Raw genomic sequence first — 22,971 nt, 5'->3', positions numbered from 1 at the left:
GCCCCCCTCCCCAGTATTCCCCCTTGAACTCTGTATTTCATAGACAAAATTATAAAACTCTTTTAAAATATGAAAATGACCTTCGGAGGAAATTACATGCACTGACAGAAAGGACGTGTAACTCTTTTATAGGGAGGATATTGTTTTTATAATGTTCATTTCGGAGTATACTTTTAAAAAAAAACTGCAGCCACCATTCAAAGTCTCGATTTTAGGCGAACTCTTTCACAGAATAAGTCACTATTCGAGTTTATACATCACAAATTTCCTCCAAGCTTATCTATACTGTAATTTGTTATTGATAGAGCAAGTAAATCTTAGGACAAATGGAAGTAAAACTCATGGTTTGACGATCTATAAAGATTTTCTTCACCAACCAAAGTCATTACTCATTTTAAATTGCAGTTTAAATTACAGTCGTGCTGTACTTGATATGTTCTTTCTTTATCGTCATCAATAATAGAGAATAGGCTACTTTTAAAAATCTCTTGTCAATATTCTATTCCTGAATGTCGAATTTCTGCCTAAATTTGCTCTGATCTTACCATCTGTGACTTAGCAGAAAGTTATCAACTTTACAACAGCTGAATGTCTACAATGACGGAACATGGAATGTAACTTGCATCGTGACGGTAATATTCCCAAATCATTCTTCATTGTCTTATTTTTTTATTTATCGCGTGGTTTACAGCACTGTATTTATTTTTGTTTAGGCTATCGAGCAGATTTAAGGTTCGAATCAGTCACAGTCACTTTATCTGCAATTTATTAACAAAAATGACTGTATCTGGGACAAATTATCAACACATATATTGTTAGTGGTCACTCTAATGAGACACCAGAAAGCGGCGTATGGGTGTTCAGTATCAATCAACCGGTCTGCCCAGTAGTGGTTAATATACAGGATGAGAATGTTGCTAAACACGCTGAGTAACCGAGCATGCAGCGTATAGGAACTGCGTCGTCAGTCATGTTGGTGCGCTGATCGGCTCGGAGCGCGCGAGCGGACGGTCTGGGGGCGACGCAGCAATGGACTGAGGGGGTCGCGGACTCTGTTTAAAGCAAGTTAAAGCGATTTCATGGAGCGATGTTCATGCAATCACAAGTCTTAAACAAAGCTCAGCAATACTGCTTCTAGACAACACTACCGGGATTGTACTATCATTCGGATGGGCGACATCTTCTCTACGACACCGGACATACACTGAGTGAGTTTTAAGGGGAACTGCCACGATACTAATTTATTAGGCGATGTGGACGGCAGCTTGGCAACTATCAGTTGTTATTATTTTTTCGTGGTGTATAGTATGGATTTTTCTCATAATGGCAACATCTTCTGCCAAACTCTCGTAACTTTATTAGCTTCTTCTCCGAGGTTTCGGATAGGCTACAGTAAATTATTCCGGCCAGTCTCTGTAAGCGTTTGCTGCGCCATAAATAGAAGTTCAGTATATTGTAGCACCACCCATCGGCAGCGATCCTGGAACATAGAAAGAGAATATTATTTTAATTTGGGGTGTGACTTTATGAACATTACCGAGTCTGGACACATTTTTTGCAGCTTCAGTTGAGTATACTTTACCTAAATAAAAAGTGATTTCTTTTAGTAATTTCACCACTTGTATCCAGTCTAAGTTCCATACTGGTAAGAGAGCACATCTCTATTCAGTTTTAGTTTTTCCTTTAGATACAAATGCCCATTCATTTAGTAGGCCTACATATATGTTGCTTACCCTTTCAAAACTTGTTTAGTTTGGGAGACAGTTGCTCCCAAAGACAAATAAACGTACACACTAATGGTGAAAAACTACTTGGTTAGTTACTGATTTGGTAATCTATAGCTATGCAAACGAAGTAGCTTTTGCAGAAGTAAATGTACGATCAATTTAAGGTGAAGCTTTGTTAGGCTTGCTTATTGTTTATGTGCGTGTGTGTGTGTGTATACATATATACTGTATATATATATAATGACAATCGCTCCTCTTAATAGAAATAGTTGTGTAGGCTCTGTGGTAAATTTAGGGTTACAAAGAGCCATCAGTGTGCTTTAACTCGTAATGCATTCATTTTTCTCATATAAACCTGCCCATATTGTTGTCACTTAGGCTACTTTCCAAAACCAGTGTTTTCCTCCTTATACATGGGAGTTCAAGTTGCCCAGTGAGAGAGAGAAAAAATGAAGCAGCGTCGGAAATTCAAATTTGGAGCGTTAGTTTGGTTACGTGAAATGTGAATCTCGTGAACAAATCCGCCAGTGTGCGAAAACGCCGCCAAGTCCTGCTGCTAGAACATACTGCTTTATCTTCCCTCTCTCTAGTGTTACAATTAACTGCCTGCAAACACTGGAACTGGCCAATTTTTTGCTTTCATCAAAAGAGAACCCATAACTTACCATATTCTTACCATTCACAACATATTCAAGGTATAATGGTAATCCATAGTGTTTTGCATTGTGCTTCGCCACGCACTGAAAAACTAACGTTACAAATCAATATGTGACCTCTGCTGTCTCAGGAATCAGAATCAGTCAGCTAAAAGTTGTGAATGAACTTTATAAAACACATCAACAAAAATCAGAGTATCAACAATATTAACAATGTGCCTTTGAATAAAACCTCCTGGTCATGCTTTGTTCGAAACGTGCTTGGGGATAATAAAACGCTAAGATAATCCTCTTATGTTGCACAAAGAGTCGACACTGTTGCCTAGCAAATCAGTGAGATCCCCAGCATTCCTTTAAATTCGACTTACATTATAAACTATTTCTCGGATGCCTTTGTAAATAATTACTAACAACCCTACACCAAATGTGCAATGAAATATATTAATGTATATGTACTTCTATCTACTTTATATCTCTTGTAAATGCTTTATTGTTTCAGACTTGTTACAATAGATCGCAAAGTTCAGAATTGTTCCAGTATTTAATGATATGTATGTTGGGCTGTAGTATGGGCACAAGGGGTTCATCTGCACACATTTTAATACATTCTTTATGCATGAGCTAACGTCACACTGACTGGAAGCATTGCAGGACAGAATGCACTGAACTGACTTTAATTAAGGATTTAAAGAAAACCATTCAAAATAACATTTAAAATGTTGGACATCAAGTGTAATTAATGGTTTGGATTCCAGCATGTATGCATCTTGCAGGGGTTAATGGAAAACGAATATTAATAAAATAAATCCTATTTTATTGGCACTGTTATGTTCGTCACTGTCGTTATTATGGCTAACAGTCTGAGCATTCATTTAGCCGTTTCCAGTGACCTTTCTGCCATATTATTTCAGATGCCCAGTAGGTAAATCACAATGATCTGAAACTTTTCTAAAATTCAGTGTTTACATCCAAAATTTGGTTTTTAGTTACTTCTCTGTTTACTTTTTATGCATGAATGTCAAAATGCCGTGTTGTATTTTTGGATTATGACGCATTTCATTGTATGCTGTGTAATGCATTGTCTGAGGAATAATAGATTCCAAAACAGAAGTTTGCGCCACATGACTTTGTGCACACATGCTTGAAAACAGTGTATATCTGTCATTTTATCAGCAACTTTAAACTCCAGCTCTCCACCCATTTTTTGTATGATAGTGGTCTACACCATGCTCCCCCGCAATATGCGCTTCGCTGATATGGAACTGCCAGGAGTCGGGTCGAAGGACGTGCCCCTGATTGGCTACCGCCCTTTGCAGTCTGAGACTGACAGCTGCAGAGAGCCACCCAGGAAACAGACTGACAGCAGGAATTCGGACAGCCCACAGGTTAGACTCAAACAGTAGTATTGCTTCATTTGGGTCGGCCTTGCTTTACGACCGTCCAATTGGACCTTTGCGCTTTGCTATTTATTCCTTCCTGTTTATGCTTTTCTCTTTAACAGGCGCTACCAGCATGGGCAAGTGTAAAAACATAACAGACCACCCCACCCCCATGCACACACCTCATTTGTTAGCTGATCGCCCCCCCCCAAACACATACCCAATGCAAACTCCAGGTGCAGCAGTGCTCAGAAATTTCCAGAGGTGACGGGGAACCATTGTTACCATTCAGTGGAATGACTTATTGCCAGACTCCCGTTTATTCAGATGCTCATCATCAATTGCTGAGGAAATAATTGTATAGAAATTGTGGTTTAGAAACAGTAATTGTCAAGCAGAGTTGCACACAATAATGGCTTTAGACGGGAACTTAACTGCCATCTGACTAGATATTTAACTGCAAAAAAATGGTTACAAAGAGGGAACTCATGAGAAAGGATTTTAATACCTAATTACTTCATTTAAAATCTAAAATTATTAAATGGTAAAAGCACGATAAACTCATGCCGAAAAAGCGACTGAATACCAATTGAATATCCTTCTTAAGCATCAGCTACAAAGATTTGTTTTTGTCGCTTCACTGGGGTTCGTTTTCCTCATGTTTTCTCCAGGTGATACGGGAAAATCAGGTTAGGGTAACTGTTTTGGAAGCAATATGTATGGGTACCCTGGCAACAAGGCTGGTATCATTCATATCACTGTCATATGTAAACAGGAGACGTGGTTGGGTGATTTTCAGACCCCTGCTAGCACAGACGTTCCTAAAGCAAGACTGGGCTGTATGAATAAGCTTTGCCTAGGTCCATATTTTGATTTGTTCTCATAAATTTGCATTGGGCATAGAGCTAACCTAATGCAGTTCATAACTGTTTTGTATAGTTATAATAATAGCGTATAGTTATAATAATCACAGTGCGAGTTGCACTTATCCTAATACTAAAGCTTTGACAGACATACGTACACAGGCATATTTGTATTCTGCATGGAATTACAGTATGGCACATTTTTCCTCAAAAATCATCTTTCATCAAAAATCAAAAATCATCTGTGTTTTCACCTAACAGACCACCACAAACACCTCTCCTTGTCCCCATAGCTGAATGACGTCATTTTCCCAGAAGCGGTAGCAGTGGAGGCTCTCATATAGCATAAAGCCAATTATATAAACAAACTTGTAGCCCTTAATAAGGCATGTGTGCTCTCTCTTTCTATCTGGCCAGTCATCTGTGAGCTACAGTATGCAAATTGTTATAAAGTTAGCTATGTGGCTCTTTAGACAAGGAAACACTGTTTAGCATTAACTTTGAAAAACAGGAAAGCGACTCAGAACTAGAGAAGAATGTTCAGAAATTGTTCTGTTACCATGTCTTCCAAAAAATCTTCTTTAAATACCATATAACTCAGTTTTCCAATGTCATCTCATTGGAAGGTAGCAGGTTAGATCATGTGATCAGTTTTTTTTTTTTATCTTCTTGGTCTGTGTCATTTTGTACAAAATGGAGTACAGTTTTATGGTCTGCTGGTACGGCTGATCTGAATTCATTGCTCCTTTATACCGATTAACCCCAATTCTTGTTTTTAAGAAATCCATCATTCAGTAAGTGCCTTATGATATTTGTTAGCTACGATTTTAATATGTCATGATTCAGCATTCAGCTCAGTACTCAGTATGGACGCCTGCTCAGTTAGTTAGTGTAGCTATTAGTTAGAAGGTACGCTTCGGAAACTCTGCAGGCTATTAAAAGAATGAATGTAGACTGTTAGTACTGTGGCAACATCCTTTCGCTTTGACTCACATGAGTGCCTTGCACCCTGGCAATAAATTATTCAGCAGTGACCTCGGAGTAATTCACAGACCCCCCCGAACACACGGCTCGGCAACGTGCAGCACTGACGTCCTTGTCGGGTCAGTGATGAGTGACAGACGCAGGTCCCACATATAGGCTGGAGATCAGCCAACAAGACCCCCCCCCCCCCAGTTACTGAAATTCACCTTTTATCTGAGTGAAGATTGCTGCGGACATCGTAAAATCTGCCATCTTCTGTTTTATTTAATTAAGCAATGACAACCTCTAACAGATTCTGTTTCCCCGACAACATTCGGTATCTCATCCAGGACATCGTACGACAGTGAGGAATTTCAGTGCTGAGGCCGCAGGCTTGACTCGCAGAGTTTACTTGCCGTCAAGGCAGGAAGCGTAAGCGCTTTTGTGAATGAGCATTTCTTTTGTTGACTCCCATTATAGCACATGGATGGCTACCCCTGGAACCTCACGACAGCCCCTGTTTCGAGAAAAAAAAACAAACACGTCTTTGTGGTGTACCATGAAGCTAATACTGTGTTTGTTTTTTTTTGATAACGCAAGTGTGCCTTTGAGCCATTCTGTGTGGTATGAATACCTACCTGGGTGTTTTCTCAAGAGTTTGTTCTTCATAACTTGGCCTGCCTAAAGTAAGCAGACGTAAATATTTTATTTCCTTGGGATTTACCCATGGTATTTAGTATGACAGCATGTAACTGTCACATGGCCAGACGTGTGCACACTGTCTTATATTACACTTTCAGACTGTGCGTCTCTGTGACCAATGAAAATTTAACGACATCTCATTAGAAGTCTACTTTTCGTAAGATGGATCCGTTCTCAGATTTCCTATTGAATGTCTAAATAGTTGACTACGCTGGAATTAGTAGTCCATTCATAACAAATAATTAATCTTGCTTCTGTACATAATTAATGGTTATCGCTGTTCAGGACACAACAAGGCCAAGGCCGTGATGTATTTAAAGAGTTCCGTCGCTGTTTGATGGAACATCAAGAAACTGGACACCTAAAAATATGCATTAACACATCTGGACGTCCGTTGATTTCCCAGAAACATTTTTCGAGTTCACGGCCATGGTGATCCTGAAACCCATCACAGGATGTATGGGGCACAAAGCAGGATACGCACTGGACAGAGCACCGGTCCTTTTCGGTACACTCACATACACACACACAATCACACGCAGAGGACAGTTTCTGAGGTTCCGGAACACCACATGTTTGGGAGGAAACCAGAGAATCTGGAGGAAACCCCCATAAGCTCAAGGAGAGTCAATAAAATCCACAAATCTGGAGGTGTGAAGCTACAATGCTACCCTACTGAGCCTCAGTGCCACCTAATTAAATAATTGCAGCAATGAAACTGAGTAACAGTAATGCACCCAGATGAGGTAAACTTCTCATCAAACATTCCGAAAAAGGCTTCTGCTGATTAACATGAGATGCTGAAAAGTTGGGCCTAAGAGGGGAACGATAAGCGTGAGAAGATGACCATCTATTGGTTGGAAGGAAGGGGTGGAGATAGAGAAAAGAAACATAAGAACAATGGATATCTTTAAATAAAAGTGCCAAAGCTACATTTACGACTTGCAGATGCATGGTCGCGTGACGTCGCGCCTTTGTCGCCTGACGTTTCGGCACATTCGCGGCTAACTTTATCGCTTATGCAGCTCACGTTCGGCTGCCGCAAATGCCTTTTAATGGTCTTTCTGAGAAGGCGCCAAATAAATTCTGAAATGTGCACAACTAGGAATCACTGGTGAGCGGTGATAACAAACGGGAGATTCCTGCCTCGCTTTTGTATATCGATTTTATTGTCTCGAGTGGTAGTCGTTAGGAATAACTGGCTGACTTCAGTTGCGCGGGAGAGAGGAGGAGGGAATACAGCTGCCAACAGCATGTCCTGTTTCCTCTGTTTGTCTCGCCTCATTATGCACTTCCTGCAAAGAGAAAGAATAGGAGATAGACAGCGAGATACAGACAGAGCGTCACAGAACACGGCATTCGCTGCTGCACACCGTATTTGCACACATGAGCCACCGGAGGAAAAAACAAACACACCTGAGTAAAAGCCGGACGGCGTGAAGAGGAAAAGGGTCGCTTATGAATAAGATTCAAGCAAATGAGCCTCAAGACGGTGCTGCAAACCAAGCAGGGGTTTGAAATGCCGTTTGTGGGGAAATACGCTAATTATTTGAGCTATTTTATATGAAAAAAGAATGGCAGGAAAACACAGGAAAGTAGCAAGGAGATAACCTGTGACACCAGGCATTGTAAAGTGATACAAGGCCAGTGGGATTAGATGTTCATCCTTCTGTCTTTGCCCCTTGAAGGCAGAGGATAATACAACACAATAGAACTCAACAGAGTAACCAGACAAACAAGAACAGACCAGCATTGTCTCACTTGTGGGAGGTAGTTGTGACATGGAGATAATTCATGACCATTTATTGCGATATTTTGTTATCTGATGAAACAAACCAGGTTTTCACTTTTAATCTCATTTAAAGAGAACAAGAAGTTTCATTCATTGAAGGTGGAGTCACTGAATCCAGTGTGGATACAGGAGCTGATTTCAGAACCAGCTGCCAAAAAAGTGCTTCCAGAAAATAGTTTTTTATGCTGTTAGAAAACACAGTGGTAACTGTGGTAACTGTGGTTCTGCATGTCTGGCTGGCATAGGTTTTTTTTGCACTCTAGCAGAAGGAAGCAGGAAAAGCTATTCAAGGCTCTGTGGCAGAATATCTCTGCAGTGATCTGCTATCCTTCATTTTTCTGTATTTGGCCTCTTTGTCAAACCGGTTTATCAATCCAGGAAGCGAGGAGAAATTGGGAGTGGGGGGTGTAAAGTGAGAGACAGGGAGAGAGAGAGAGAGAGGAGGAGAAAGAGGAGGAAAGAGAGAGAGAGGGAGAAACTTGAACTGCAACCATTTCCACCCAGTAGGCGAAGCGCCCTGTGAAATTTGAGTGCCGGGTGGGCGTGGCCAGGCGACGTAAACGCAAGAGGGAAGTAGCGTCCCGACTTCAGGTGTGTTTGTGTGTGAGGAAGAGCAGTGCAAACAAACCAAAAAAGCACAATTAGAGAGGGAAAGGAGGCTAGTCTCCAAAGAAGCCTGCGAGAGCCAGAGATGGGGCTTCTTGCAAGATATTGAAGAATTACAAGAACCCGGCAGCTTTGGGACAAAGTGGATCTGGAAAGTGAAGGGTAGCTCTCTGCTATTGATTTGAATGTGTGGTAGCAGGAGTGTAAGGCCACAACACGTCAGGAGTAACACGCTCAGTACCAAGAGTGCAAATGCAGTTTCTACATAACTGGCTAATTTGCTACTTAATAGTATTAAATGAAGAAATAATTTAAGCAGTTACTGTAAGTAATACAACTTAAGCTTGTTACTGAGCATTCACTGGAAGCTCAGCCTTGCTGACTTCTTGACAGGTCTGTGTTTGTAATGTGCTGTTTGCCTCAGATAAGCGTAGCTTTGGACAAAAACATCCGACCAATAAATGAATGTAATGCGATTTGATTAAAATATGGTCACCTGTAAGCCAATCAAGCAGTGGTCTTAATTATAATAGCCTATAGAGTGTAGGAGGTCATAGATTGTAAGTGAAACTCCGTGGATTTTATGTGATGTGATGATTATCGCTGTAGGTGATGAATAGGACAGTTAAGGTGAAAAGCTTTTATGGGTGAAGATAGGATCCAGAGCTACACGGTGACCCGAGCGGAGCTGTCAGTGATGTTAACAGCCTTGCAGGTGCATCGGCGCGATCACTGAGTAATGGGAGGCTTGGGGACGGCGTCGGTAATGACTGCGGCGATGACGCCGGTGCGGCTTTGACAATGAAGCGCCTCTTATAGTGTGGAAACGTGCTGTAGTTGCACTGCCGTTGCCAAGGCAATGAAATTGTGATTCACGGGGACGTTGAATGTCAAGTCTTTTTTTTCCGTGTGTTTTTCACCAAGCAAATACACTGGCGGTTTCTGTGCTGAGCGGCGGCGACGAACAAAGCGGCAGGAAAACAAAAAAACGCAAGGCCTCTTTTTGTCCCCGATGTTTAGCGTAATTAAAATATAAAGAATACGGAAGAAATACAGCATAAATGAAAATCATTTGATGTAAAACACATTTCAATGCGCATTAAAAATGTAATTGCGTAGTTCAATTTTGTGGGCTTAGCTATAGTAATGCTATTTTTATATACCTGCTATAGCATTACTGACATCCCGTCCAGGGTATCCCCTGTCTTGCGCCCTGTGCTGTCTTGGATAGGCTCCAGTTACTCGCCATGACTCTGTACTGCATCATGGGAAATGGATGGATAATATGACATTGGGGGACAGGAACTGACATTTTCAAAGTGTGTGAGTCAGTACGGGCTTCCCAGTTGGCTGCCGACCGCCGGTTACCACCAGTGCCAGACGTATTGCTTCTCTGGCTGGCGTTGCCTGTTCCAAGGTGATGTTAAATAGACTGGGGACTGGGACCAGTGTGCAGACTGGCTGGTCACATATGGGTCAGGAAACAGCGATGTGCTGGAAACATGGGGAAATACATGCATATATGAGTGCTGTGTGTGTGTGTGTGTATGTGTGTGTGTGTGTGTACTGTATATATACAACCATGGCCACATAATGAAATTGCGTTTCATTTATTACTATGTGAGTGCTTTGCAGTCCTTTGTCGCTTTCTTGCATACAAGTAGCTAGCTAGCTGTCTAAATAGATTGATAGATAGACAGAGGATGACAAGAACAGTAATGAGTGTATGTTGTTTTATTCAGGTGGATTCCTCCCCCATGAAGACGACATGGTACTGCCCGATGGAATTGGTATGACCCGCAGTGCTCTGTGTCATATGCATAGAACAGCTGCTGTGCTACATGACAGCATAAATATCCCTCACATTATTGTCTGTAAATGCATAGATTATTGCCTTTGAATGTATACTATTTACTGCATGTTAGCTACATGTGTGCCCTATACAGTATTTTAACACATGGATGCTGGTTAAAAACAAATTTCGGAACTGAAATTGATAAAAAAGGAAGTAGAAGTGTAAAAAGAGTTTAAGCATGTTGCCTGTCAAGTACTGTAGTCTTCATTTTTTGTATTTTTTATTTTTTTTTGCTTAGTCACTGTCATCATGTTTAGTTCTCTCCATGATATACGCATTTATTAAACAGTGTGCATCTTAATGAGCTTCATAAATGCCGGAATCTATTTGTGTCTGCTTGTGGGTTACTGGCACTTTCAGTCCACAGTGTCAGAAAAGGAAGAAGAGGGAGCGATCTACACGGTGGTTGTGAAACCACAGGCCGGAGCCTCGTCTTCCGTGGTGGTGAGAGTGCGCTCAGCCACTTGTGATTTCCATAGAAACCTAAAAACTGGCTGGGGCAAAACACGTTTACAGTCATAACAAATTTTGTCATCTCTGGAAACAAGCACGTGAAATGACTGGCGTTTTCGCAAATGTGTCAGTGTGTTTAAGGGATCTGTGGCACGGTGCATGCAATGCGAAACGAAGCCTTAGTTGCTCTTTTGCACAAGTACATTGGGATGCTTCTTCTCACGTATCCCATCTTGCTCTCCTTTGAAACATACACATAGTCAGTTGAGAGCAAGGCTTGGGGGTCTGAGCACAGGGTCAGGACATTTACTCGCTGCCTCTAGAGCAGGGGTCACCAACATGGTGCCCGCGGGCACCAGGACGCCCCCCAGGACCACATGAGTCACCTGTTCTAAAAATAGCACAACTCACCAGTGAGCAGCGTCTAAAATTTAATTTTATCCTGTTGCTATTCTTCTTTAATCACATTTGCATTTATATAGATCTGAACATGACAATATCTAAAAAAAGCATTTAAAATATATTTATTATACATGAAGTTTAGATAAGTTTAGGAGGCCGTTTCAAACTGGTAGCCCTTCGTGTGGCTCAGTACTTGTGAAGTAGCTCTCAGTTTCAGAAGGTCGGTGACCCCTGTCCTAGAGTGTCTTGAAAATGTATCTGTCTTGCTTTAGGACCCAATGGAGATGTGACTATTTTGCTAAGGATGGGATTCGAACTAGCAACCTTCTGGTCACAGGCACAGAGGCCTGAACCTCGGCACCGCAAACCACCCTTCTGAATCCGGCCTTTTGGTTCTTTTAAAGACCCTGCATTTAGGAGAGGGGAAAAAAAACACCTTTGAGTACAACAACAGATGTCTAATGTCATTTTGTCCCTCACTTTTCCCAGCACTCCTCAGGGCTGCGCTGTGAGTTTATAAAAGCGGGAACAGAGGAGAAGCTCGTCCTCCATCTTCTCCATTCCTTCTCCACAGGAGACACCTCCTACGTCTCCATCTTCCTCTCCACCTATCGCTCCTTCACCTCCACGCAGAGGGTGCTTGACATCCTGGCTGACAGGTTAGAAAGAACAAGAGCGGGAAAAAGAAGGAAATGATATCAAAAGCGCAATTATACTATTGTCCTCATTGCTAAGGGTCTGGAAATAAGAGAGGAACGAGTGATGAGAGAGGAAGAGTGTGGCAGAGAGATAATATTGTCATGTGGTGTTACCTCTCCTTCCTTCTTTAATCTGATATAGCGCTTTTTAAAATAAATGTTGCCACGGTGACAATGCATTTCCTGCTGTCTTTCTTTCCACAGACTAGAGAACCCACCAGGGGCAAATAAACTGAGTGTAAATAGACTGGCCTTCAACAAGTGAGTTATTACTCAATTCATAATGCCTAACAAAGAGCTGTACCACACAGAGTTTACATATGGCATCAAAGAGCTAACCATGGATTTTCAGCCAATCGCATGTAAGATTTGCAGGGCAATAAATAAAATGACCGTAAAGAAGAGGCTGGTTAAGGTGACTAGATGAGCGCCGGTCGCCAAGGCTTAGCGTACGTCTGAGAAAACGTCGCCGTTCTCTGTCTCCTCCAGGACGGTATGTTCGGTTTTCAGCAAATGGCTGGACGAGTATAAGGAGGACTTCCTGTCCCTCGGAGACCCCACCCCCCTCCTCCGACTGGCCCCCCTCCTCCCTTCTGACCCCTCGGGTTCAGAGATCAGAAGGCGCTTACTGAAGATTTCGGAAGAATTAAGCGAGAGGGCTTTGCTGAGTGACTCCCCTACAGGTGTCCGTGCTGCGCCGCCCGCCGCCGCCGTCATGACCTTCCCCTTTCACCTTTCTCTGTGTACGTCTCTGGTTCAAGGTCCTTTTATACTCACGACTACATAGTACGATGAAATTCTTACTTATATGGTTTCTACAGACCTTAGTCCATCCTTCCATCTTCCCAACGCTTATTCGGTCCCAGAGCACAGGATGGATCACAGTTCTAAATAAACACAGCACTCTAAGCACAGCCATCTGAATAGATATGAATGATACAGCATAGCCTAGTGAGGCTGTATACTTTCCCCTGGGTTGTTTTCACAAATTCAATCTCATTCTCCATTAGACACACAGACTTATACACAGATGAGAGTCAGAGTACAGGGTCAACCAACATTCCAGATGCCAGGAGCAATGGGGATAAAGGGCCTCGCTCTTCCGACCATGAGATTCGAACCTTCTGATCACGGCCACAGAGCCACACACAGATCCAGTTTATAGCAATATGATGCCTCTCTAGGTTCCCCGAATGTTCTTAATGTTGCATGTTAGTCATTGAATAGTATGAATAGATTCTTGCTTTGTTGGTTCGTTGCGTAGCTTTTGCTATAGTACTGCTTACTCCTGTACCTGGGCATTCTTTGGAGCTCCGCCCAGCTGCACTTATGTCTACTCAACTCCTTGACAGCACGTATGTTTGTTTTGTGCTACTTACCACTCTTGAACATCACTTTGGACAAAAGCGTCTTCTGAGTGATGTGAAGTTAGACGTAAGTAGCAACAAGAAATGTATCGTAGAAAATAGCAACACGGCATTTACATGTGCGAGAGGTACGTTGGAGGCAGAGCGGCTGCTGTGTTTTGCTCGCATGAATGAGAGCCAAAGACCGAGTCTTTCTGCCTTGCAGACTGCGTCTCCCCTGTGACTCCCCCATCCGACTCTTCCAACGCGGAGTTTGATGCCACCAAAATTCTGGGCTTCCCTGCAGATGTGGTCGCAGAGCAGCTGACCAGGATAGAGACAGTAAGTGTCACAGCCGGCGTTTGCTTCTACCTGCTGACTCACTTATTCTGATTTAACATTTTTCCGCATGATCTGAGCCTAGTTTGAAACGGAGCAATTCCTGTGTCTGTTCATCTCGCCGTCGAACGTGCGGAATCGGAGATAGCGTGTTGAAGGTATCTGCCTTTCATCCAGGATCTATTCCTGCACGTGGTGCCCTACCACTGCCTAGGCTCTCTGTGGTCCCAACGGGACAAGAAGGGGCGTGGGGGCATCTGCTTGTCCGTCAGGGCGACCGTGCGGCAGTTCAACCGGCTGGCGAAAGCCGTCACCGCCTCGTGCCTGTGGCATGTGGATCTGCGGACCCAACAAAGGGCCCGGCTCCTGGAGAAATGGATCAGCGTGGCAGAGGTGGGAGGGAGTAATGTGTTAGTATAATAACTATCCATCTTCCAACCACTTAACCAGTACATGGTCACGGGGGGGGGGTGGGTGGGTGTATATCCCAGGCAGCAAGGTTGGGGTGCGCCCTGAACAGGAGGCCAGTCCATCGCAAGCTCACATACACCCACAATGATACACTACAGGCACTTTAGAGACACCATTTAGCCTGAATGTATGTCTTTGGACTGTGGGAAGGAACTAGAGAGGAACCTGTGCAAATCAGCTAGAGAATGCAAGAAAATCCACAGCGTGGAGGTGGGATTCAAACCTACACGCTGGAGGTTTGCTGCAACCCTGCTACCCACCGAGGAAAGCTGATTAGAAATAATGTCAATCAACAATAACATTAGAGACACATCTTAAACCTGTCGTGTGAGAAAAGAGCCTATTTTTACTCTACTCTAAAGCTATAAAAGTGAAGGATACCAGTTGTCTCACACCCGTGTCATAGCCCAGTGTATGTCTCATGCTCTTGGCAAATGCCTGAATGCAGTGCTCATTTCATTATAGGAGTGTCGTGCCAGGAAAAACTTCTCCTCTGTGTATGCCATCGTGTCTGCCCTGCAAAGCAACCCACTGCACCGACTAAGGAGGATCTGGGCGGAGACAGACAGGTGTGTGCAGGCTGTGTAACGTACATCCTCAGGTCTGCCGTTCTGGCAAATTATAAAGGCGAGTTACCAAAATACCGATGCGGCCCTTTCCTGTTTACCAGCATAGAAACCAATCAGCAGCATTCACTATATTCGGGAGCACCGGGAATTTGAATAGGCGTAAAAGTTGACGATAGCTAGTATTTTAAAAGTGTCATGGCCAGACGATTGCCAGACGATTGCCGTCTGCGTCGGTCTGGCTGGGCCTGAGTCGCAGCGAGAGAAATGTCTTCTGCCAAATGAGACACAGATGAGCTGAATGCAGTGTTCCCCTTCCCTAATTCCACGGCGACAGGGAAGCGCTGAGGAGATACGAGGAACTCTCTGACATCTTTTCGGAGAAGGACAACTATTCGCAGAGCAGGGAGCTGCTTAGAGAGGTGAGCCCAGTGATGGCAGCGCTGAATAAAGTGCATATTAGCCGAAGGGAGCGCAGTGCACAGGATGCTTGATGTGAAATAAACAGGTAAAATAAAAATTCTGACAAATGCTAAGTGGTAGTCTTTTCAGTTTTTTTCCCAGCAAATCTATTGCCATGTAAGCTTGTAGCATCACAAAAAGAAAAAGTGAGTTTACTTTATTGGCTGTAGTTTTAATAATAATAGTAATTAATGTCTTATATTTTTAATCAATATATTAATATCTATAGCCATCTGACTCCATTATTTCCATCCATATGGATCTGAATGAGATGGTGCAGAAAGGGTGATGTTTAAGCAGTGTGTCATTCCAGAATAGGATTGATAGGGAACACTTTGTACATTTCTGATAATGCACCTTTTGCTTTTAAAAATATGGCTGTCAGGAGATGTATTATGGAGTAAGGAGGTGTTTGAACTATCAAGTGATCCTGTGATGTGCGCTGGCCGTTTAGCGGACGGCTCCCGTCGTGCGGGATTCAGCTTGTTATTTATGAAATGTCCTGCGGACGAGGAGGGATGTGCGTCCTTGGCGGATGGAGTGTGACGCTCTCTGCGCCGAAATGAGGGTTCATAGCACGGATGGAGTGACGTAGCGATGTGTTTGGTCCCCGCGTTCCAGGAGGAGACGTCACAGCTCGTCAGTGCCGACACGAAGACCAACAATAGAAGGCCAACTGGGGTAAGGAGTACTGTGTTCAGGCTACCTGTGTTAATGAGCACATCTGGAGTAATTACAGTGCATTTTTGTGACTTTGCTGTTACGCTCTTAAGTGGTGTAAGTGGCGATCCGTCTATGTTTCAAACGCCTTTTGAGTATAGGGTCATGGGGGGGGCATAGTGGAAGAGAAGACAGGACAGTTGCTAGTCCATCGTAGGACAGACAAATGCACATAATCACACCCAATCACCTGCTCTGAGCAAGTCTGAGATGCCAATTAACTGCATGTCTTTGTAATGTGGGCGGAGCCCAGAAACTCTGTTGGAAATCAGCACAACACAAAGGGAGCAGCGAAGCTCAGCACAGGCATGCGGAACAGGGCAGCATTCTGACCCCCAGTGCCACCCCTCAAAGCACCATGACACCAGACACCCTTAACCGTAATTAACCAGTTTCCCATCTGCATCACTCAGGCCGCAGCCCGGGGCACCGTCCCCTATCTGGGCATCTTCCTGACCGATCTCATGATGCTGGACACTGCCGTCAAGGACAGGCTGGAGGTGAGGCAGTCTGTCTGTGTCCCCGCCCACGCCCGGCTCTGCCGCCATGCCATTGGTCAGGATTGTTATTGATGACTATAAATAAACAAAGTGGTTCCGCTCTCTCTTACAGAATGGGTACATCCACTTCGACAAACGAAGACGGGTACGTATGGCGTGGGGGGGGGAAAGTTTATAACGATCTAAACTCAGTAATTTAGATGTAGCTACAAATCAGATTCTACTGTTTTACGCTTTTTTTGGGGGGGACAAATATCTGAAGGACATCTGTTTGCCTCCTCCCTCTCAGGAATTTGAAGTCTTATCGCAGATAAAGTTCCTGCAGACTTCGTGTAAAAACTGGTCTTTCGTGGCCGATGAGTCTTTCCTCGAGTGGTACTACAGCGTTCCAACTCTGAGCGAAGAACAGAGGCATGTATACCGCTCAACATTTGAAATACAAATTCGCATACTGCACATTACCTCTCACTTTCTTAGATTAGAACCCATTTGCTCTTCTTTTAAAAAATGCATTTTCTTCTCAATTTGAATTGCCTCTGTAACAATGTCAGTTTAATGGAGCGTGTTGTCACAGTTACAGACTGTCCAATCAGATCGAGTCTGCTTCAGATCCCAGCCCTGGTCGTGCCCTGAATCCCACAGTTGTCATCACACACTGCACAGAGTAAGTAAGCCTTGTTCCTTAACAAGTTTTGCCCCAAAACGTTATGGCAAATGAATGTAGACTGAGGGTCTCTACATGATATTTGGTGAACAAAGGGCTGTAGGGTATGTGTGTGTGTGTGGGGGGGGGGTGTTTAGCTGTCAGGAAAGGGAGAAATATGGTCAGATGAGGTTTATTGAGTTGAAGAGGAACAGAATCCTGCAGACGCTGCATGTTGGCTGGACGTGATCTGAATGCCATAGAGGTTCAGATGAAATGGGTCCCAGCATGTCTGTACGTTACAGGTTTATATTGTGGGTAAATTATACAACAAAGCTCATGCAAAAGTTATTGCTTCATGTTGAGAGCATTTGGCCGCTGACGCTAATGCTAAGGAAACGGCGACGTCTGTATTTTATATTATCAGTGTAATGTTGAGATGGCCATTTTGTAGCACTGCGCTCCGGAGAGCCGAGCCATTAGTTGACCTCAAAATCTTAGAGGATGTTTCTCTTTTTCATGTCCAATCTGTTTTTTTTCCCCTCTTTCTCTCTCCTCACCGTATATATAAGGAGCTCTAGGCAGCTGTGTTGGGATGGAAGCTCTATAAAATACATGAATTGTACCCAGTGTTGTTTTAACAAGCGTATCCCTGGTGCCTCTGTTCCTCCCAGCATTCTTACATCAGTGGTCGGTCCGTCTATTGAGAGTGAAGCTGTCTTTGACTTCCCCTCCCCCGTCAATCACCTCCTCTCCAAACTTGCCAAGGTATCACAGCGATGTTTGACCTCACAATATGTGCAGAGTTTATTTATAGGATATTTCTCAGTGAATTCCCACAGATATGTATTCCTATGTTCTATGTTTGTAAGGTATAGTTATTTATTATTATTTGTGTCACTATGGAGGAAGCTGCTACATTTCATTGTACTTGTGTAACCCACTTGCATAATGACAAATTCCAATCCTTGATCCTTGAATTATGTATTATCTGTGTTTTAAATTACAAGTTGTCACTGTTTACAGTGTTGAGGGACCCTTATAACTCCTGACATTTCAGTCCTTATAACTCCTGACATTTCAGCACATGAAATCACCATCGGTTTCCTGTCTGGATGTCGAATCCTCCCCCCCTCCGACCGATCCCGCTCTCACCTACGTCACACCAGAGAGCAGCATCAAATCGCATCGGCGGTCCGTCTCCTGCGGGAGCCCCCCCACCAGCAAAGGCCGAGAGGCTGGACCGGACATGCGAATCATCCGGATCCGGATGGATCTGCAGGATGGGAATTTGTACCGAAGTATAATGGTATTCATGATGTGATTTTGATTGAACTGAAATATTTTTTAAAAAAAGGAGTTAATTGAGGTGTTAAATTTAGGATGGAAATCACAGCAAAGGAACTCAGATCTAGTGGTATAACTTGCTTGTCTGTACAAACTCAGCGGTGTGGTATTCAAAAAGTCAGACGGGGTGTTTGCCAAAGAATCGCTTTCCCCTTATCTTTTAAACACATGCCCATATGTTATTTAAAGAGCAGCTGCATCACTCATACTTTTATTGCTATTTTCTGTTCTTTCAGGTGACAAGCAATGACAAGACCCCATCTGTAATCAGCAATGCATTAGAGAAGCACAATCAGGATCCGAAAGAGGCGCCCAGATATGAGCTGATCCAGCTGCAGCCGGATGGAAAAGGTAGAGGCAGGTCATGTCATCCCCGGAGTCAAGCGAGGTCATTTCTGTAGATACCACGAGCTGCAGCCTTCGACTTAAATGCGCCTCGTATTGTAATGTAACATTCGGGCCGATCTGATTTCATGCGGTTTAGTTCCTTTGGGTTCTCTGGGTGTGGCGTACTGACTCATGTGCTTTGTGTCACGTGTCTTCATACCTGCCAGAGCTGAAAATGCCTCCTGCGGGAAATGTCTTCTATGCTATGACCTCATCGAGCGTCGACTTTCTGTTGAGGAGGCAGGGGGGGGGCACACCCCTTGGCTCTCCATCAGTTGGCACCGAGACCAGCGCCACCTTCCCCCGGATCAAGGCTAAGGGGAGGAGGCTCGTAAGGACGCTCTTTTGACATGATTCTTCAGCCTCTCCTCCACCCCTAGACTCCGCCTGGTGTCTCCACTGAATCTTGGTGCTTGTTAGCTGATGCAATGTTTCCCAACCCGGTCCTCAGGGGCCCCCAGTCCACGTTTTTGCTCCCTCCCAGCTCCCTGCAAGACAGGGAGGAAGCAAACACGTGACCCGTCTGGGTGTCCCTGAGGACCGGGTTGGGAAACATTGCAATATCAAATAGTGCAAAAGCATCCTAAATCTGTGTCATTTTGCCTTAATTTGGCTACAAGGTGACACTGGTGGCTTCTTAAACACTAACCAGAATGAGGAGTTATCGATATTAACTTAATGCAAAAGTCACCTTCATTATTACAATGTCATTGCAACCCTAGCAATGAGAAAACCATTAACGTGCTATGCAAGCGAAGACCTGGGTCGGGGTTAATGATCAATACACCAGCATATCACTAGAATATCTCATCCCATCTTAAGACGTGGCTTATTGAGGGCTCCTCTGTCTACCTCAAAGGGGAACCTTTGCTCTGGAGCTTAGCTTTAGTCAGCAATCGCCTGACCTGAAGATGAGAATGTTACCTGTCCTGATTTCAGATGGGCACCAATGTTTTGCACTTCAGAAAATTATTGATACTACTACTTATGTACAAACAGAGCAAACTGTTGAGAGGTAAAACCTGTAGAACTAATGTCATTAATGCTATTATTCTCTTTCATGGCATAGTCACTGATCTGTTGTTCTGCATCAAGGACAATACAATCAGTGAGCATTTTAGGGTTACTGGAAGGTGGGGAACGACACCTAACTGACATGCAGCTCTACAGGTCCTGTACGCACTGGTGATGCTGCCTGAGCTCATGATTGAAAGCCTAAAATATTTATGATTTTTGAGTGCTGCAAAATACTGATTATTTACCTTCCAAAATTGTGGATTTTTAGGTAAACCCACAAGACACGCAAATTTGTAATAGTTTGCCGCTTATGGAAATTAAGCCAAAGCCACAAGCGTCCAAGCATGTTTATTATTGAGAAATCCCCTGGTCAGTATATGGTGAGAGCAAACATTACATCATCATAACATCATAAATCCTTTATGTTTCATCATGAGGTCAAGCTGAAAAAATGAGTGCGGTCAACGCAGAAACAAAGTAGCTTAAAATTCCAGGGAGTAAAGTGCATTTTATTTTTGGTACATCGTAATACACTATGATTTTTTATTAACTTTTTCATATCTATGTATGTATTTATCAATGTATAAAGAGTGTATTTTTGAAGGTGTGTTGACAACTTCTGAACTGTGTTTACATTTCCCTCAAAACATCCAAACTAGATTGTGAAGTTTATTGGTAAGAGTACCGACTGTAAAACCTGTTAGATTTCCCTTCTTTTCGCAGAGTAAGGCCAGAGTGATATAGTGCACACTGAAACACAAAATGTACAAAATGACCAAAAGCATTTGTTTGGTGAATAGACCTCGTCGATCTTTACCTGGTTTATTGAATGTTATAATAGATTTGTCACTATACATTTGCCGTATATTTAACGGATCAGAATGACAAAACATATATGTGTTCGGCGGCACTGTTGTTCTTCTGTTTTGGAAGATTTTCCCTCTCCCAGTTTGATACAATTTCCCCGGTACACAGTATACAGGTGATAGATTAAAACACACACAGGTGCACACCAGTTAACATATGGTTTGTCCTACAGCAGGAAGCTGGGTTTGATCCCAGTCAGGCCAGGCTAGAGGTCTGTGATGACGAGGCCCTATCATGTTCCGGGTAAAACAGCTGGGCCTCTATCATTGTGCAGCCACGCCTGCCGTCGTCTTGGCAACTGCAGAAGGGATCACACCCTCCTACTGTGTTACACTGTTTGGTGACTCCTGTAAAGCAGAAAGACGCGGGTGTCCGGCAGCACACACTAAGGGGAAGGTGTGCACTAATATTTTGCCCTTCGGTGTTTTTGAGGGCGAGACCTACAAAGGGATTAATCGGCCATTCCCGGCTGGCGAGATACACGCATAATTTGAAAAGCTACTCAAGATAAATGTAGTGTCACTATTTAAACATTGCATGCGTCAAGAAATTTGAGTGCAAGACTTTAAGTCAAAATCAGTCCATTTTCGTTCGCCGCAGTAGAAACACTATCTGGAATTTTCAGCACTTTCAAAGCATAAAACGGGGGTGCACATCAATCAAAGTGGCAACGGAAATGGTTACATATATGCCGTACAAATGAACAGATGCAGATGAGACGTCTGATCTCATTTGACGATCCTGTACATACTCATACTCAAGGCTGTGCTTTTCACTTTTTATTTGTGTCAAACTGAAGACAGTCACCTGTCTGTAGAGGAAAACACAGAATGGAGAACCAAGCTTTAAGCCCGTTACCCATAACAAGGCTATCCTAACTTGGGATAAAGAGACCGGTAACAGACTGTGCCATGGCGTAGCATGTAGCATGTAGCGTGCCCGTTAGCCGACTCTCGCTAATGACGCTGCTTGGGCATCATGGCGTGCGTGTGGCTTGGTGGCGCTGATGATGATGATGGTTCTGCCTTTTGGAAGGTGACACCTGAAGTGTGGGTCACGGGGCTGAGAGGACAGCTGACACTCGAAGCGAATTACATTATGCTAATAGCCTGCAAGTGCCTCACTCTGCTCTCTTTAGAGAGTGTGCTAACTGCATATATTATTACACACACATATATGTCTGTGTGGCCTATGGTGCTGGAGCAAAATACGCTGGTTTGTACCCCACCCCAGAAAGCATATGTGTGTGTGTGTGTGTGTGTGTACAGGCAATCCCTGGGTTAAGAATGTTTGATTTGGACAATTCATGCGAACATAAAGCCTATTATGTAAAAAATCTGGGTTAAGTACAATGGTTCGCAATAACGAACACACAATATTTTTGTGATGCTCATGAAAACATCGCATGGCTTCAGCAATTCTTCAGCTGGAGGCACAATACATTACCATATATAGTTACTTTTATTATTATTATAATGTAGTGTATTATTATATGTTCCGACATATCTACAGACTTAAAGACAGACTTAGGGATCTCATTTATAACCTAGGGATCACCTGTGTGTGTGTGTGTGTATTTGTACATATATATGGATACACTGTATGTTAGTCTGTTACGTTATTGTTTCTTTGTTTATCAAATGTAGCCATTCCTATGCTACAGTATGTCAAATGTGCTGTGTAATAAATTACTTTTCTTCACATTCTGGTTTGGTTATTATGTTTACCTGCCTGCATCCATCACACAGTACACAAGGAAGAGGATACCATGAAAGTGACAGCCCTATATGCAGCATATATAAATTATATACTGTAATACTCTATAAAATAACAGACAGAGCCTCAGTCTATTATTATAGGACATGATAGGCTGAGTTTTTCAGATCCCATTTATGCCTTAAAATATGACTTAAAAAGTCTATACATGTGGCCCATTTTAAGAAATGATGCAATATTTAAAGAGAAAGATCAATTACTGTAAATGTCAGCAAATACTTTCATTGAATAATCAGACTGCAAAATTCTAGAATGATTTTTGGATGCAGTTAAGACCGGCAGACCTTCCTTTATGTACCAGACTGGTGCAAATATTCTTAAATTTTTCAGGTGATGTAATATGCAAAACTTGGCATGTTTGACTGAAATGCCTTTTGCAATGTCTCACACCCTTTGTAACGATCTGCTTTTAGCTCAGTCAGACGTTGTGTAGC

General features: G+C 43.1%; 1 protein-coding gene across 7 annotated transcripts; it reads left to right on the top strand.

The window, feature by feature from the left end:
• The first annotated feature begins 517 nt into the window (after positions 1-517).
• rgl2 (ral guanine nucleotide dissociation stimulator-like 2) lies at positions 518-22,462 on the top strand. 7 transcript variants are annotated; one of them, XM_072716069.1, is made up of 20 exons: positions 518-632; positions 3,599-3,768; positions 10,431-10,478; positions 10,904-10,987; positions 11,888-12,057; positions 12,301-12,357; positions 12,586-12,779; positions 13,669-13,784; positions 13,959-14,174; positions 14,718-14,821; positions 15,156-15,240; positions 15,902-15,961; positions 16,414-16,500; positions 16,613-16,645; positions 16,790-16,911; positions 17,075-17,164; positions 17,818-17,911; positions 18,228-18,452; positions 18,727-18,841; positions 19,045-22,462. In XM_072716069.1, the coding sequence occupies exons 1-20, from the start codon at positions 608-610 to the stop codon at positions 19,224-19,226; spliced, it is 2,277 nt and encodes a 758-aa protein (XP_072572170.1). In that variant the 5' UTR covers positions 518-607; the 3' UTR covers positions 19,227-22,462. The 7 variants fall into 7 exon arrangements, with proteins under 7 accessions (XP_072572170.1, XP_072572175.1, XP_072572173.1 ...); XM_072716070.1 differs by lacking the exon at positions 518-632 and adding an exon at positions 903-1,208; XM_023801319.2 differs by lacking the exon at positions 518-632 and adding an exon at positions 1,279-1,566.
• The last annotated feature ends 509 nt before the right edge of the window (positions 22,463-22,971 follow it).

This window comes from Paramormyrops kingsleyae, chromosome 9 (assembly GCF_048594095.1).
Source record: "Paramormyrops kingsleyae isolate MSU_618 chromosome 9, PKINGS_0.4, whole genome shotgun sequence".
NCBI classification, from domain to species: Eukaryota; Metazoa; Chordata; class Actinopteri; order Osteoglossiformes; family Mormyridae; genus Paramormyrops; species Paramormyrops kingsleyae.
Note: the sequence above shows the minus strand (reverse complement) of the source record. Positions and strands in the feature narration are given on the sequence as shown.

Bases quoted from the DNA above. Each gene is read 5' to 3' on its own strand.
- rgl2 (XM_023801319.2), top strand. From the start codon at position 1,308: ATGGATTTTTCTCATAATGGCAACATCTTCTGCCAAACTCTCGTAACT. The intron at 16,912-17,074 runs GCATGTATACCG...GTGTTGTCACAG, and splicing joins ACTCTGAGCGAAGAACAGAG to TTACAGACTGTCCAATCAGA. The intron at 17,912-18,227 runs GTATCACAGCGA...CTGACATTTCAG, and splicing joins TCCTCTCCAAACTTGCCAAG to CACATGAAATCACCATCGGT.